The sequence below is a fragment of the Erythranthe guttata genome, chromosome 12 (genome assembly GCF_056151865.1).
Source record: "Erythranthe guttata isolate IM_541 chromosome 12, IM_541, whole genome shotgun sequence".
NCBI lineage: Eukaryota > Viridiplantae > Streptophyta > Magnoliopsida > Lamiales > Phrymaceae > Erythranthe > Erythranthe guttata.
The window spans coordinates 20,086,836-20,102,322 of record NC_142544.1 but is presented as its reverse complement, the minus strand read 5'-3'; the positions used below and the strand labels follow the sequence as shown (position 1 = coordinate 20,102,322).

At 36.7% G+C, this 15,487-nt stretch overlaps 4 protein-coding genes across 5 annotated transcripts; 2 read left to right on the top strand and 2 right to left on the bottom strand.

Moving 5' to 3' along the window:
* Positions 1-95: 95 nt before the first annotated feature.
* LOC105975133 (putative cation transporter HKT1;4) lies at positions 96-2,967 on the bottom strand. Its single transcript, XM_088826112.1, has 3 exons — positions 1,650-2,967; positions 521-754; positions 96-395 (listed from the first exon to the last, which is right to left on the bottom strand). Exons 1-3 carry the CDS (start codon positions 2,897-2,899, stop codon positions 197-199), a joined length of 1,683 nt encoding a protein of 560 aa, XP_088682238.1. The 5' UTR covers positions 2,900-2,967; the 3' UTR covers positions 96-196.
* Positions 2,968-7,323: 4,356 nt separating this feature from the next.
* Positions 7,324-9,227, bottom strand: LOC105956580 (cation transporter HKT1;3). The gene is made up of 3 exons (XM_012980431.2): positions 8,030-9,227; positions 7,689-7,904; positions 7,324-7,605 (listed from the first exon to the last, which is right to left on the bottom strand). Exons 1-3 carry the CDS (start codon positions 9,169-9,171, stop codon positions 7,407-7,409), a joined length of 1,557 nt encoding a protein of 518 aa, XP_012835885.2. The 5' UTR covers positions 9,172-9,227; the 3' UTR covers positions 7,324-7,406.
* Positions 9,228-10,396: 1,169 nt separating this feature from the next.
* Positions 10,397-11,250, top strand: LOC105956579 (protein SMALL AUXIN UP-REGULATED RNA 51). The gene has a single exon (XM_012980430.2). It carries the CDS (start codon positions 10,463-10,465, stop codon positions 10,973-10,975), a length of 513 nt encoding a protein of 170 aa, XP_012835884.2. The 5' UTR covers positions 10,397-10,462; the 3' UTR covers positions 10,976-11,250.
* Positions 11,251-12,980: 1,730 nt separating this feature from the next.
* Positions 12,981-14,917, top strand: LOC105956871 (DBH-like monooxygenase). 2 transcript variants are annotated; one of them, XM_088826835.1, is made up of 4 exons: positions 12,981-13,111; positions 13,268-13,407; positions 13,582-13,828; positions 14,319-14,917. In XM_088826835.1, the coding sequence occupies exons 2-4, from the start codon at positions 13,300-13,302 to the stop codon at positions 14,681-14,683; spliced, it is 720 nt and encodes a 239-aa protein (XP_088682961.1). In that variant the 5' UTR covers positions 12,981-13,111; positions 13,268-13,299; the 3' UTR covers positions 14,684-14,917. The 2 variants fall into 2 exon arrangements, with proteins under 2 accessions (XP_088682961.1, XP_012836234.1); XM_012980780.2 differs by lacking the exon at positions 12,981-13,111 and having other exon boundaries at positions 13,139-13,407.
* Positions 14,918-15,487: the final 570 nt, after the last annotated feature.

Genomic DNA, 15,487 nt, shown 5'->3' with positions numbered 1-15,487 from the left:
GTTGATTGTTTGTCCCCCGGTATTTAAAAATAATAATAAAAAAGCACTATGATTAGCTAGTTTAATTTGAGAGCTAGTTTGACTCATTAGGGTCAATTGAAGGAGCATATGTTCATTACTAATATTAATCTCTAATGACTATAATAATAATTAAGTAATTAATTTATTAATTACAATTTACAATTAAAATAAGTTACTACAATAGCTTCCATGCTTGACCTCCATTCATATTGAACTTTTTGAGTCTACCAAAAAACATGACTATGATTAGAATCACTTTACCCTCATCGCTCCATTTTCCGGAAAACCCGTACCATTTATCCACACAGTTCGGATCCGGGCTAACCTTACGCCCGCAGCTATACCCGGTTGTGAAACCCACATTCCCGTAGGCGCTGCGATTATTCCCATTTTTTTTTTAAAACATTTAATAATATTTACACATATATAAACAATTGTAGAAGGATTTAAATAATTAACATTTCGGTTAATTATATTAGTTAGTTAGTTAGTTAGTTACCTTACGACTTCGACTATGATATTTAAGACGCTGAAGTTTATGGGGTCATCTTTAAGGCTTTTCCTCTCCGTAATGCATATGAGAATGATGAAGATAACGATATAAGAAAGCTGCGAAAAAACGAGGTTTTCTGCTGACGTTTTTCTTTTTTGATTCCTTATTATTTCAGGGTTTTGTTGCTGGTCGTCATCCCTCTTGATTATAGGTAGAAATGAAGTATATGGAGGAAGGTACCTGTCAAAAGCCGTTAATTAATTAATTAATTAATTAATTAATATGATTAGAATCATTATTAATATACCAAGATAATGTGTATTGCTGATAAAACCTAATTATTAATTAATATACAAGAAAATAATACAGCAAACAATTATGTCAGTACTTGATATAAAAAAATACTAATGATTGGGGATGAACATGGTATGAGAATCCAGTACTGCATAAGTGACATTCAATTATTGCCATATTAAACTGATCACTCCATATATATTTTATGAACATATATAAATTGTTTAGTTATATTCCTTCAAACAATCAATGTTATCTAGTAGATATATATATATATATATATATATATATATATATATATATATATATATATATATATATATATATAGTTGTTTAATTAAGACAAAATGTTTACATACAGATTGCGCATGACTTGATCATAAACTAATATTCTGCATGGTTTAACACCCTAATATATAGGATTAATTGCAATATCGTAGGAGATGAGAAATTCTGAACGGATCAGACAATATTTAATATAAATCGGATTCCACTTATTTTTTTACATATGTCACTCCTAAGTCTAAATTCTTAATAATTTAGGCTGATTATAATTAGGGTTAGAGGGGTTACGGATTATGCTGGTTTTTTTTTTCCAATTATAGAATTCCAATTATATTTTTTATTTAAACTATCCACGTGTCAATCATCACATGAACTCTAATTTTTCTATTAAAACAGGTTATCCGATCTAAATTTGCACCCATATCCTACTTGTATATGTTTATATTATTTTAATGCCAAGTTGTCCTATTGTAAGGATTATGCGCGTGTGTGTGAGAGAGACATATAGATGGATGGATAGATAGAGATAGAGATAGAGATAGAAAGAGAAACTAACATGATGACGACGAAAAACACCAACACCGCCGGAGCAACCGTAGAGAGGTCGACAATAGTCTCGCCGGTATGCCTGGCGTTCACACACTGGAAAAGCACACCCACAACTTTCCGGTAACTACTCAGCCCAGCCAACGCCGCCGAATCCCACTCCAAAGAGCAGAACATCACGAACCCAACCAAAACAAACCCCACCACCGTCGCCGCCACCAGCACAGAATGCAGACCAGGAAGCAAGTGCAGGTACCCCACCTCCGCCGCATTCTTCATCAAAAACTCCGCCTCCGCCTTCTTAACCTTCCTCCCCAGAACCCATATCGTAAATCTCAAGCACGAAGGAAACAACGTGTTCCCGAGCAGAATCTGGGGAATCAGAATCCACATCAACCCGGAATTCTCTCTGAACACCATCATGTTTTCGTTCGTCGGCAGAAACCCGCAGCTCGCAAACGTCGAAACCACCGTAAATATAGCAAACGTCGCCGTTTTGATCCCCTTCTTCCGAATCACATTTCCCGCGCTTTCGACGACGCTTACATATAGTAGAACAGAAGCCAACCCTAGAAATTGTATTACCAGAAGATAACCCAACACCACATACCCTAAAAACTTTACAGAATCATATTTCATATATGTATTATTACTATTATAATATGAATAGTTTAATACGTTGTGACGCGACTCCAACCGAGTTAACCCAGATTCGAGTACCTCGGCGATATTCAAGTCGATTTGATCGAAAGAATATTCCGCCGGAATTGGCGAGGTGGGCCCGCTTTCTACCGACTCGACTCTACCCTCGCTCTTCCATCTAGTGATATTCTTGGAGTACGTGTGAGTGAAATGAAGGCCCACCATGGAAGTGAAAACCTCGCCGCCGACGAACATCAAGACGGTAATAACGAGTAGCTGTGAGTTGGAGAAAACCTCCATCTCCACGGTGGACATGGACGAGACTGTGGCGGCGGAGACCGACGTGAAGAATAAATCTAAGGTTTTGGGTGTGAACGCGGCGGCTCTGGGCTTCAAAGCGTTGAGAATTCCGAAACCGGCAAACGAGAGAGATGAGAAATAGAGAATGCGTGTGGAGAAGGGGTTGAAGAAATGGAGAATGTACTGTATCAAGAATGGGTTCAGTGTGAAGAGGAGATAGCTGTAAGAGCAGCGGAGGAACAACCTCGTCAGCTGCCATGAATCACTGCACAGGTTTTTCAGTTTCTTTACGTAGTTATTACTACCCAAGTTATCCATCCCCCTCTCTCTCTCACACACACACACACTGTGGATTTAATTAGCTGATAATGAAGTATGGTTTTGAATTTTGGATCATTGGGTATATATATATATATATAGAGAGAGAGAAGGGGGACGTATATGGTGTGCCACGTTCATTGTTCCTAAGTACCAACGAATTTAAATATTGTAATTTTTGAAGGATTTAGATGAACGTCACATCTGGTTATATACACCGGGTCGTGTTTGTTAACCGTATCCGCTAAGTACATTAAAAACACATACACACATGAGTATGTGTGATGATGTTAATTTCTTAGATCACCTATAATAGATAAGAAACGTGTTAGGGGAGCAAAACAGATCAATACGTAGCTAGTCAATTCAATGGTCCTGAGGTCCCTGCAAAATGAGCACACGTGAACTAAGCTGGGGTTGATTCGGCGGAAACCCCTCCGACGCTCAAGTCAGAGGTACAGATCGTGGAGATGGAGAGAATAAACACTCAAGATTTTTTTTCTGAATAAAAGCTGGGGTTGATTCGGCGGAAACCCCTCCGACGCTCAAGTCAGAGGTACATATCGTGGAGATGGAGAGAATAAACACTCAAGATTTTTTTTCTGAATAATAGAGTAAAAACCTCTATTTATATGTTGTTGATTGGGTTGAGTTTACTTTGTTGGGCCCAAGCCTTATTTTGAAGGTGCTTGGGCTTTCATGTAGTGGGCCCAATTATTAGAGAAATTAGGGGCCCATTGGGTCGGCCCAGTTAGGTATATCATTAAGCCCCCAACTCTCGAGTCGAGATGGCAGACGTGTCGAGTGGATTCCAAATCGTGTCAAGAGTTAAATGTGACGTTGTTCAACGGATCGTAATTCATAATTTCGGGTCGAATTTGTAATTAAATGTCTTCGGAGCCCCCTTGTGATTGATGGATAGTTGTACTCAGGATCGTGGGTCCGAGGTGGATGAGAAGACACTTATTTGGTTCTGCATTGGCGGTGGTGCCATGGGTGACAGTCTAGGGGTGAAAGTCGGATGGATCGGATCGGAATTAACCTTTTCGGAAAATTTCCAAAAAATTTCGGAAGTACAAAATCAATTCCAATTCCAATTCCAAAATTTTCGGAATCTAAAAATTCATTCCAAATCCAAAAGGCCGGAAATTTCGGAATTTCGGAAAAAAATCGGAAATCACATAAGCTTTAAAATTTCAAAACTTAGCCGAACTTTTCTAAAATGTTCATAATTTTTCGAAAATAAGAGCATCCATGTCGATAAAAGTAAAACTAATAACTACTAAATTTCAGTTCAAAAAATTAAATAAAAATAAACACATCATAATATCCAATAAAACTTCTAACAACAATTCATTATGTCAAAATCCTAAAACAAAACTTGTAGGTGTATTTTTCTGAAAATAAGTATTGTATAATATATACTATTTATAGGTGTATTTTTCGGAAAAAAATCGGAATTTTTCGGAATTAAATCGGATCGGAAATCGGAAATTCCAAATTTATTTTATATAATTCCAATTCCAATCCAAAAAAATCGGAAAATTTCGGAAATCGGAATTTCGGAAGTCGGAATGAAAAAAGTTGTTCCAAAATCGGAACTTTTCGGATCGGAACCGGCGGAAATTGGAAAATCCGTTCCAACTTGCACCCCTAGGTGACACCACAGGTGGAGCAGGTGCTGGCATCGCGTTGGGAGCATTTGCTTCCATCGTGGCGATATATATATCAGGTCACGGCCTCTATGGCAACACGAGTTGAGGCTTCTGCTATCATGCGTTGGAGGGCATCCTCGGTTATCTGAACCGTTCGGGGAGCAGGGAGTGGCGGATCGGCGAGTGGTGGGTCCCGAGGGGGATCAGCTGAACCTCGCGAGGCGGATCCCGAACACGTGGAGGAGGTAGCAAGCCAGAGCCTCCGCAGATTGGGAGGTTGTTAGCTGTGTCATTTTCTCTCCGAGCGGATGCCTCAAGAAGATCTTGTTGGCTACGTGATCTGGTTTGCATGTTCCCACATACGGCGCTAAAATGATGATGTTAATTTCTTAATCAACTAAAGTAGGGTAATAAACGTGCTAGGAGAGCAAAACGGATCAGTAGCTAGCCAATTCGATGATCTTGAGGTCCCTGCGAAATGAGCACACGTGAACTAAGCCGGGGGTTGATCATGATATACCTAATTGGGCCTACCCAATGGCCCCCTAATTTCTCTAATAATTGGGTCCACTACGCGAAAGGCCAAGCACCTTCAATATAAGGCTTGGGCCCAACAAAGTAAACCCAACCCAATCAACGACATATAAATGGAGGTATTTACTCATTTGTTAAAAGATGTTCTATTATTCAAAAAAGAATCTTGAGTGTTTATTCTCTCCATCTCTACGATCCATACATCTGACTTGAGCGTCGGAGGGGTTTCCGTTGGATCAACCCCCGGCTTAGTTCACGTGTGCTCATTTCGCAGGGATCTCAGGATCATCGAATTGATTAGCTACTGACCCGCTTTACTCTCCTAACACGTTTATTACTCTATTATAGGTGATCTAAGAAATTAGCATCATCAATATGTACGTGAAATTATGTGTAAATCTACTGTTTATAACTAAATATCATCTAATTTCCCACAATACTTGTGTCATTTTCACTTGACTGTCACTTTAGGAATTGCATGTTTTTGTACCATATGTTGTCATTTTAAATAAAAACATTGAATAATTTGTTTCTATTTTCTCTCTCTCTTTTTTTATAAAAAAATATTTACATGTATTACTTGTAAATTGTACGAAATAATAATTCTCACATGCATTTGAACCCTAAAACTCAAAAAATTTATTCTCCAAAGGTGTTATTAAAATAGGTTTTTATTTAGATATGAATCTAAAAATACTTCCTATAGACTGAATTATTTTGATAATTCAATTTTTATATTTAGCATTGGAGTTCGTCTAAACTCTAAAGATGTATAGAGTTTGACTATCTAGCATGGGAAATTAAAGAACCAAATAATTTGTGGCAAGGAATGAATGAAGTTGATTCACGTGGGCAGTGACATGTGGTGGACACATGGGTAACCAACCGCACACAAAAATATTCCAACACTAGTGGCGTTGGATTGAAATTTATATAATATACATAATTATTGATGTTTAAAATCGTGTTTTCAAATAATGCTTTGTGATTGAAAACACGATTCATTCATCCGCGTTTCGTCCGCGTTTCTTGTTACCGAATTTATTCAATTATTATTATTATTAACCCTAGACAAATTCATGAACGAACCAACAGTATATAAGCATGCTTGTGTGACGTGTCCAATCCCAATAATAATAATAATAATAAATAATATGCTGTGACGAATCAGATTATTTAGCTCACATTTCAACTCCATTATTAGGGTTTTAACCTTAAAGAATCAAAACGGGTACATTTTATTCTTCTAATTATAGAGTTAAAAACATTATACCAGCAAAATAAATTAAAAATATAAGGCGTCAATAAACCCCGAGTAGAAGCCGCGTACATTTCCAACATTTTTTTAATTTGTGATGAAAATTTTGTGAATATTTATAAAATAAAAAGATAATTATTGAAGGAATATAATTAATTGGTCCATGTTATTCTTTAGTTGTCAATATAAAAGAGCAATTATTGATTTTACATGACAAAAGAACCTCCGATTAGTTGGATAAGTATAATTGGATAAGTATAATAAGAAATTAGATGCTACACTTGATTATTTGTATTTAGCGGATTTGTGCATAAATCTATATATAATCATACACACTTACACACACCTATGTATACTAGTAAAAAAGTATTTGGTACGGTCATTTCCCGTAGCAAAGTTTTTGTCACGCTCTGATATGCTATGGGCCGAATTGGTAGCAAAAACATTTTTAGTACGGATTTGATACATTTTGCTACAGTTAATGATCGTAACAAAAATCATTTTTCAAGCTAGTTATTAAATCTAATCTACGGTTCAAATTCACACGATATAAATAACCAAGTGTAACATCTAACTCACCAGTTACGATTGCCTTAGAAAACACCACCCTCACATTGTTGATATCTCTTATTTTTTGTTTATTTTTTTGATTTCTTGATATATATATATATATATATATATATATATATATATATATATATATATATATATATATATATATATATATATATATATATAATCCCAAATTGATTATGAATCATATCCTATAATTTTTCTTAAAAATATTAGAGGAATTTTTTTTTTAAATTTTAATATTATTACTCATGTTTGTATTATACATTTATTAATAATATTAACCAACCCTCACTAGGAGAGTTGGTACGTAGCCTTACTAATAGGGTAAAAGAAATATTAAATAAATAAACTCACGAGCCAACGTTTGAGCTCTTAACGATTATAAAGCGAGCACAAACAACTGTTATCGTCACGTATTTTTTTAAATTATTACTTTTTTTTTAAATCTTGAAATGTTATTAGGAGAGAAATACTATAATGATCACTAAAATAGTTTCCAAGCTCTTCCACCTCTCACATTGAATTTCTTCAACCTTCCAAATAACATAACCACCATCAGCACAAATTTCCCTCCATTACTCCATTTTCCCGCCAAACCATACCATGCATCTCTGCACTTTCCATCCGAATTTATTCGTCTTTCGCAACTGTAACCGATCGAAAACCCCACATTCCCATACGCGCTGCCGATTCATATTAACACATTCAAATTCATCACAAATTAAAATAAAAATTAGAAAATAGGTTAATTATTTATCAAGTTTACCTAATGACTTCAAAAACAATGGCGAAGACGCTGAAGTTGAGAGGGTCCGTTTTCATGCTTTCTGCTTCGGTTATGCAAACGAGAATTACGAATATCGTGATATAACCGAGCTGTGTGAATAATATTTGCTCCCAAAAATCACCCCTTCTTTTTTTCTTCTTAATTTCATTTTCCACATATATTATTGGCACAAATGAAGTATATGCTGGAAGGTACCTGCACTATGCAAATCTGTTTAAAATATGGGGGAGAGAGAGAGAGAGAGAGAGAGAGAGAGAGAGAGAGAGAGAGAGAGAGAGAGAGAGAGAGAGAGAGAGAGAGAGAGAGAGAGAGAGACTTACATCATAAGTAGAAACAAAACCAAGACAGCCGGAGAAACAGCCGAAAGATCGAAAACAGATTCCCCGGCGTGCCTGGAACTCACGACCTGGAATAAAGATCCCACCGCCCTTTCATAACCACTCATACCATCGACAACGGCTTCAGAATTCCATTCCAGGGTGCAAAACAATATTAACTGCACTGATAAAAACCCTAAAGCTGTAATCCCCAGGTAAACCGAACCCATCTTATTTCCAGGGATCAGGTGCCTGTACCCCAATTCCCTGGAATTCTTTAACATGTACCTGAATTCTTCTTTTCCAGTGATTTTCTCCAGTGCTAGTATCGTAAAACGGAGGCACAACGGATACAAAGTGTTCCCCATTAAAATTAGTGGGATTAAAATTAGTTGGAGACCTGAGTTTGTCCTGAAAGCCATCATGTTTTCGTTCGTCGGTAGAAAACCGCAGTTTGCAAAAGTCGAAACTGCGGTGAATATAGTAAAAATTTGCTGGTTGAGGCCTTTCTTCTTTAGGACGTTTTTTGCACTCGGGACTAGGTTTAAGTAGACAGAGATTAAGGTTGTACCTGCCACGTGGACCACTAAAAGATAACAACCGACTAAAACTGCCAATGTTTGAATAGATTTGAACTTCAACAAACCCTCTTCTGCTTCAGCTTCCCTGCTGATTACAATTCCAAGCTGATCAGTTCTTCGGTTATTATTATTATTGGAGTAATACTTAAAAGTCGAAGAATCGGATTTTGCAGACTTCGAAAAATGAAGTTCGAGAATCGAGGTGAAAACTTCTCCGGTGACGAAAGTGATAACGGTTAAAACGAAGAGTTGGATGTTCGAGAAAACCTCCATTTCGAGTGTGGACATGCTCGATGCGGTGGCGGCTGATAGGGAAGTGAAGAAAAGATCGATGTTTTTAGGGAGATGATGACTTGGTAATAGTACACTTGGCTTGGAAAACTTCAAAGCCAAGAAACCGATGAAAGAGAGTGTAGTGAAATAGCAAAGTTCGGACCAAAATTGGTTCATCGGAAAAACGACGAAGATCATCGACATTAGCCCCCGAAAGGAGTGGTGCAACAATGTCCGAAAATAGCGGTAGCCATGCTTCGCTTTCTCGATAAAATCGGACAATTTTTCCATGTTTTTTTTTTTAATTTAGTAGTACGGGCCGAGATCTTAATTAATTAACAGGGCCGGGCTTGCAGTTAAATAGGGCATTTGTCACAAGTTGGATGCATAGAGAGAGTATCTTCACATGGGTGGCAAATGCTTGGGCATCTGGTTCCAAAATCCAGGAATAAATGGAAGCAAGTATAACAAGGTGTCCTGTAGCTAGAATAATCTGTTTATTCCCACACATTCAACGCGGCCGAAATCGGAATGGAATAAAATCTTTCGATTATTAGTCCACAAAGTCCGATGGGACCAGTTCGATAACATTGGGTCGAATACTCTCGTATCCAAAATTATTGGGCCAAGGCCCAATGATCGAGAAAACTTAAGTATGCGGGCTATGGATAGTAAATACGTACGGAGATGTGTTAAAGAGTTCGTTATTAAAAGGCTCAAGAGATAAGGAGGTCGCCGACAACACAACTCGCGGGTAATTAAGCCCATTAATGTTCGTTATATCGCATTAAATTATATATGTTTTTAGTTAGACATGGCTGCAATCTTGGAGCCAAATTACCAAAACATAATGAACCGTAACCGAGTTGGAGATTGGTGGTTCCGAAGCGGTTCATCAACTAATCGCTTCGAGTTATCTATTTTCCTAGACAAATGAAAAAATGGTAATAAATTACTGGAATTTTTTCTTTTACAAAAATTGGAACGAGATTTTTATTATAATTTTCAAAATTACGCTTTTCATTTTTTTTAGATTTTTATTAGGAACACAATTAGAACTAGTTTTTTAATTCTGAAAAAAAAAAATTCAATGTTTTTCAATAGTGTTAATTTCAATCTGATCCGTGTAATTGTCACCTCATGGGTCGAACCGGCTGGGCCGGTTGAATTTTGGGCTTAGCACACCAGAGTCCACACCAACTTAAAAGCCCACGAACATCAATAACGTGATAATTGAAAATTCCATGAAATTAATATATAATTTCATTGCATCATAATTAAATTCTATCAAAGATATAGTGATTAACTTAATTTCAAATTTCCCATCAACAGAAAACTAGATAGTGAATTAAATGTTCACTATCTAAATTCCAATATGTAATTTCGTATTAATTCAACTATATCCATTGACCAATCTCAAATGCTAGGGGCATTAGAGGAAATATGCACCACAAGGACAATATAGTCATTTCACACCTGAGCGCATTTGCAATTAAATTTATTGTTATTGTTCTTCTACACAGAACAGTCTCCATCTTCACTCCTCTCTCTCTCTCTCTCCTCTCTCTGAAGAAGCGCAAAAATGGCTTCAGCCATGAAGAAAGTGAACATGATCGCCAAAATCGTACGGATGAAGCAAGTCGTCAAGCGCTGGAAAACCAGCAGCTTAGGCCGCCGCTCCATACTCTGTTACTCCTCCGACGCCGACGACCCCGCCGCTTCGGGCCGCCGCACCCCCTCCGGCTCCGTCGCCGTCTACGTCGGACCTGAGCGCCGCCGATTCGTCATTCCGACGAGGTTTCTGAATCTACCTGTCTTCGTCGACCTCCTCAACCAGGCGGAAGAGGAGTTCGGGTACCAGACCACCGGCGGCCTAGCTCTGCCGTGCTGCACCGATTTCTTCGAGGAAATCCTCCGATTTCTCGATGAGGACGAGGAGAGGTTCCGCGGCCTGGGGATGGAGGAGTTCTCGAAGCTGGTTTCTGAAGTCGATTTGGAGAATTTCGATCCGTCGCCCTGTACAGAATCTTCGTCGTCGGCGGCGGTGTCCTCCTCCCACCCGTTCACACCATTGCTGCACAAAACTAGGGTTTGAAGCTTTCTAACAATGGCGGAATTTTTAATTTTATTTTTAATTTTTAGCTTTTTAGGGATTTGGACTGAGCAATGTTGGTCCAATAACCATCCTTGAGACCAGAGTTTTTAATGGCTGTTACCTGGTTAACTCAATGAGATGTTTAATTTTTCATTTCTAGGGCTTACGAATTCCCAATTTTTTGTTTGGGTTTCGTTACGATGAAGATGATCCATTCATGCTTCTGGAATATTTTCCTCTTCCCCCATTAAATAAAATGTTTAATTTCTTTTTTATTTTTATTATTATTTTATTTACCAGGAACCTTTGTTCTTCAATTGATTTTTGTTTACCAACTGAAATTGGATTCTTCTGTCAAAGATTTACATGTGCGATTTTACAGAGACTGATAAAATTTGTTTGTTATTTTAATCTTAATTAGATTCGTAATTGTCTTCTAATTATAAACGACTCCGTAATATTAGCATTTCTTTTAACAATATATTATTATAATAAACATGATTTGCATATTCTAATAGATCCAAAAGATCCAACTAGTCCGTGGATCTTGACCCGTGAAACTCTCTAATAGATATGACATCTCATCCTCACAACAATATAATTTTGTATTTCTATTTTATTCTATACAAAATAATTAAATTTTTTAGAAGAAAAAACTCAAATTTCACCTTTTCTATTAGAATTATCTCAATATTATTTAATGTCATGCTATTATTTTATAATCTCATATATACTTCTTATCCAAAATTTCTTTTTGGATAATTCTTTTAGTTTCATATATAATCAATTAATTTATTTTCCCAATTTTACACTTATTAATCCGAAATTGTGTCAAACATTAATTCACTTATGTTAACAAAAGAACACGTTAAGTTATGTTAAACACGTTTCGATAAATGTTATCGGTAAACAAATAACGATTGTCCGTTCAGTTCAATATAAATCGAATCTATGATTTCTTGTCAAATACTACCTACCCTATAAGAGACTTCAAAACTTCCTCTTAAACAATTTTTAAGATATACAAAAAGACAATGTATGTATAAATAAATAAGTGCCATATGTACTACAAATATTAAGCCGGGCGCTAGGTTTCAAATAATTAATGACAATTAAGGCTAATTAATCAGCTTCTTTAAATAACATAAAAAGTTACATTAAATAATACCAAACGCACACTTAATTGCTTGTGAGTTGTGATTCCCATGCGCAACATGATGACTACTAATTTGACTCTTAACAGGGGCATTTTCGTCATATTATTTCAGATTTAATAAATTACACATTGAGCGAATGAGCAGCACGCGAGCGCGCGTGGGGCGGAGGTTTAGCAGGAAGAGGCAGAAAGTGAAAGGACGTTGTAGTGTTTATGGGACAGAGATATACGGAAACACAAAATCCGGACGACAACACATTTTTTCATACTTCACTTTTTTGACTCTCTTTTATTTATTTATTATTTATTTATTATCCCTGATTCCCCCTTCATCATCGTACACCCCAACTGTCAACCAACCCACAATATTATTTAAATAAAATTTTTATTAATTTACTTTTATAATAAATATGTATTTAATTTAGTGTGGAGAAATAGAAACGAATGTTTTCTAATCTTGTCTTTGACCGGATTAATTATAATAAGTATGCATATTTTTTTTGTAATTAGAGTCTAGGAGGTTTCTAATTTTTATGTTTTTCAAACATACAAAAATAATTATAATAAAAGATAATTATAATAATTACGTCACTGATATATTACTGTGATGTTATAATTAAGCTACAGCCCACAAATAAAAGCCCAAATAATAAAGTTTAAAAAAAGCCCACACTGGAAAAGCTACAAAATCCCATAATTCACATTGGGCCTATCTATAAAAATTGGCCCACAAACCTACGCAGTAAAGCCTTTTGTTTATTCTTTATTCTTTATTTTTTTTATTATATGTATTTATTTATTTTGAAACTACAAGTAAATACAAATACATAACTTAAGTCCTGATTAAGTAATTCTGTATTTTCGGGGGGCCTATTAGAAATTAGTCTCTCTCTCTCTCTCCCGGGTTCTGGAGACATCTGGAAAGACAACGGAAGAATATACATACACTGATACACACACTATACGGTGCCCTTTTTAAAGTAACTTCCACACAGCTCTCTATCTATATTATTCTCTCTCTCTCTACCACCACCTAACAGAATTTTCGCTGATTTTTTCTCTCACTTGAAGAAGAACGCAGTTCATTAGGGCTTTCGTGGTTTTGATTTCCCCCCTCTTAACCTGATTTTTTCTAGGGTTCTCGGGGTGTATTTGAGAATCAGGAGCTATGGAGAGCTATTTGCCGTTGAAATTGAAAAGGAAAGACCTAGAAGATGTCAACGATGATTTCTCCGACTTTTCCCTCTCTTCTCCCGCCAGAAAAATCCGACGTCTGGTACGATTTTTTGCTGTTTTTCTCACTTTTTTGCTTTCCTATGTTGACCGTACTACCAATTGGATTTCTGAGTTATCTGTATCTATTGTTTTCAGCTTTTGCGTTAGGTTAGAATTGTATGGTATGATTAGGTTAAGTGTGATTCTGAGTGAATTTTTCATTTCATGAATTTAGGATGCTGAATTGCCGCCTATAATAGAGGAAGAAGAATCTGAGGTTCCTATCTCGTTGGATTACTCCATGCCACATGAACAGAGCTTCGGTTTCCGTAATTCATCGAGCGGTGTTAAGATTGAAGAATTACCGAGCAATGATGAAAGGGCGATTGTGTTGTTTAAACCAAACAGCCCCAATCCACTCCTGCATTATCCTTCCAATTTCTCAGTGTCCGTCAATCCTAATTTCATCTCTGTGTTCAACAGTAAGTATTCCTTGTGTTTTTCGGTTTTAATTTGGTCCATCGTGTGCTTTGTAATTCATATTTTACTGTTGTGCTTGCATAGCTGCATCCGATCGTATTTGTTGAGTAGCCGATTCTGCTTGTGACTAGTGGATGATGGATGAGTTTTGATTATATGTTGAAAATTCTGGTAATTCATTTGGATAGAAGGGAGTTGGATGGAAGTATTTAGATTCGATGGGAGGATTGGGATTTTGTATATTATTGGAAAGACAATCAAATCGAGAGATATGGATTTGAAGCTCATTAGAGAATAAATTAATTCAAACAAGCTCGATTGATTAGCTATGGATTTGGATTCGTTAGGGTTGTCCGAGCATTATACTTTGTTTCTTTGGCCTTTTCTTGTTAGCAACAAATCGTCAATCTTTGCTATGATAATTTCTTGTCCTTTGCTAGAACCGAGAAGAAGTTCCGAAATTAATTAGCCAATTTGTGTATGTTTATGCAGATCAAGTCCTGCAGTCTGGTCCATCAAACTCTTGGAAACTAGTTGATGTCGAGGAGGCGGAGGATAACAACTCCAGTTCTGGTGACAGGTGTCTAGCTGTTGTTCCGTGGGTCCCATCACAGCTCTCTTCCTCACAAGGAACCGTCTCGCCTTCTCAAATCGATAACTCTGAGTGTGAGATGATGGACGTTCAAGACATGGAAGAAACGACAATGGAGGTGGAAGATGCGACTGGTATTGACCAAAGGAATGCTAATGGAGGCGGTGGGATGAGTATAAACGAAGGCTTCCATCAATGGCAGCAGCACTGCTTTGTTCCACACCCTCCCCAAAACACTACCGCACCAATTGTTTGGTACCCATAATGGCTTAATTTACCGTCTCGGGGTATTGTAATTAGTGCGTAGTTAGAATTTTGTGTTAGTTGCTGCCGTTTCGAACTGTGTTCGATAGGTTTTACTGTTGAGGAAGTTTGTCTGTCTGTAAGGGCGAAACGGCTTATCCTAGCAATTCAAGTTTAGCATCGTGTAAGCAGCGTTTGTGGATCCGATCGATCGCCTTTCTCTGTGGCCACTGGCCGGAGTAAATGATTGTCCTAATCTTCCGACTTGAGACTCCTTGAAATTTTGTGAGCAAAGGACTAGATTCATGAAAGTAGTAAATTCAGTTTGCTGCTTCGAACAAAAAATGAATATCAAACATTAGCATAAGCAAACTTAATTACAATTAATTAAGGCCTCATTATTTAATTAATTCTGACTAACCTTACTAATCGGAGACTTTAAATGAGAATCCATAATTGAAGTATTTTTTTTGTCCCCAGGTGAGCTTGCAGATATTATTTTGTGAGTTCTTAGCTTAATTTTTCCATAAGATCAGTTAAATACATTCAAACGGGCACATAATTGAAACAGCGAAAGTTTGAGATCCTAAACCGGAGATCTATATAAATAACTACTGACCAAGTACACAACATACACGTGGGTGTATGTGTGTATATCAAAACACATCGTGTATATCAAATGTTAATAAATAATAAAAATATAACGAATTTAATTATTCTTTGACATCCACTAATAGAAAGTTAACATGTGTCATGGACCATTTCCCATAGTTTCTCCCAGCCCATAACTAATATATTTGGGCCTAATTCCTTAATAAAATTTGGG

Coding starts and splice junctions, on each gene's coding strand:
- LOC105975133 (XM_088826112.1), bottom strand. CDS start 2,899: ATGGATAACTTGGGTAGTAATAACTACGTAAAGAAACTGAAAAACCTG. Junction 755..1,649: donor GTGTTTTTCGTCGTCATCAT/GTTAGTTTCTCT, acceptor GGCTTTTGACAG/GTACCTTCCTCCATATACTT. Junction 396..520: donor ATCATAGTCGAAGTCGTAAG/GTAACTAACTAA, acceptor GAATAATCGCAG/CGCCTACGGGAATGTGGGTT.
- LOC105956580 (XM_012980431.2), bottom strand. CDS start 9,171: ATGGAAAAATTGTCCGATTTTATCGAGAAAGCGAAGCATGGCTACCGC. Junction 7,905..8,029: donor GTTTTGTTTCTACTTATGAT/GTAAGTCTCTCT, acceptor TGCATAGTGCAG/GTACCTTCCAGCATATACTT. Junction 7,606..7,688: donor ATTGTTTTTGAAGTCATTAG/GTAAACTTGATA, acceptor ATGAATCGGCAG/CGCGTATGGGAATGTGGGGT.
- LOC105956579 (XM_012980430.2), top strand. CDS start 10,463: ATGGCTTCAGCCATGAAGAAAGTGAACATGATCGCCAAAATCGTACGG.
- LOC105956871 (XM_088826835.1), top strand. CDS start 13,300: ATGGAGAGCTATTTGCCGTTGAAATTGAAAAGGAAAGACCTAGAAGAT. Junction 13,408..13,581: donor CCAGAAAAATCCGACGTCTG/GTACGATTTTTT, acceptor TCATGAATTTAG/GATGCTGAATTGCCGCCTAT. Junction 13,829..14,318: donor TTTCATCTCTGTGTTCAACA/GTAAGTATTCCT, acceptor ATGTTTATGCAG/ATCAAGTCCTGCAGTCTGGT.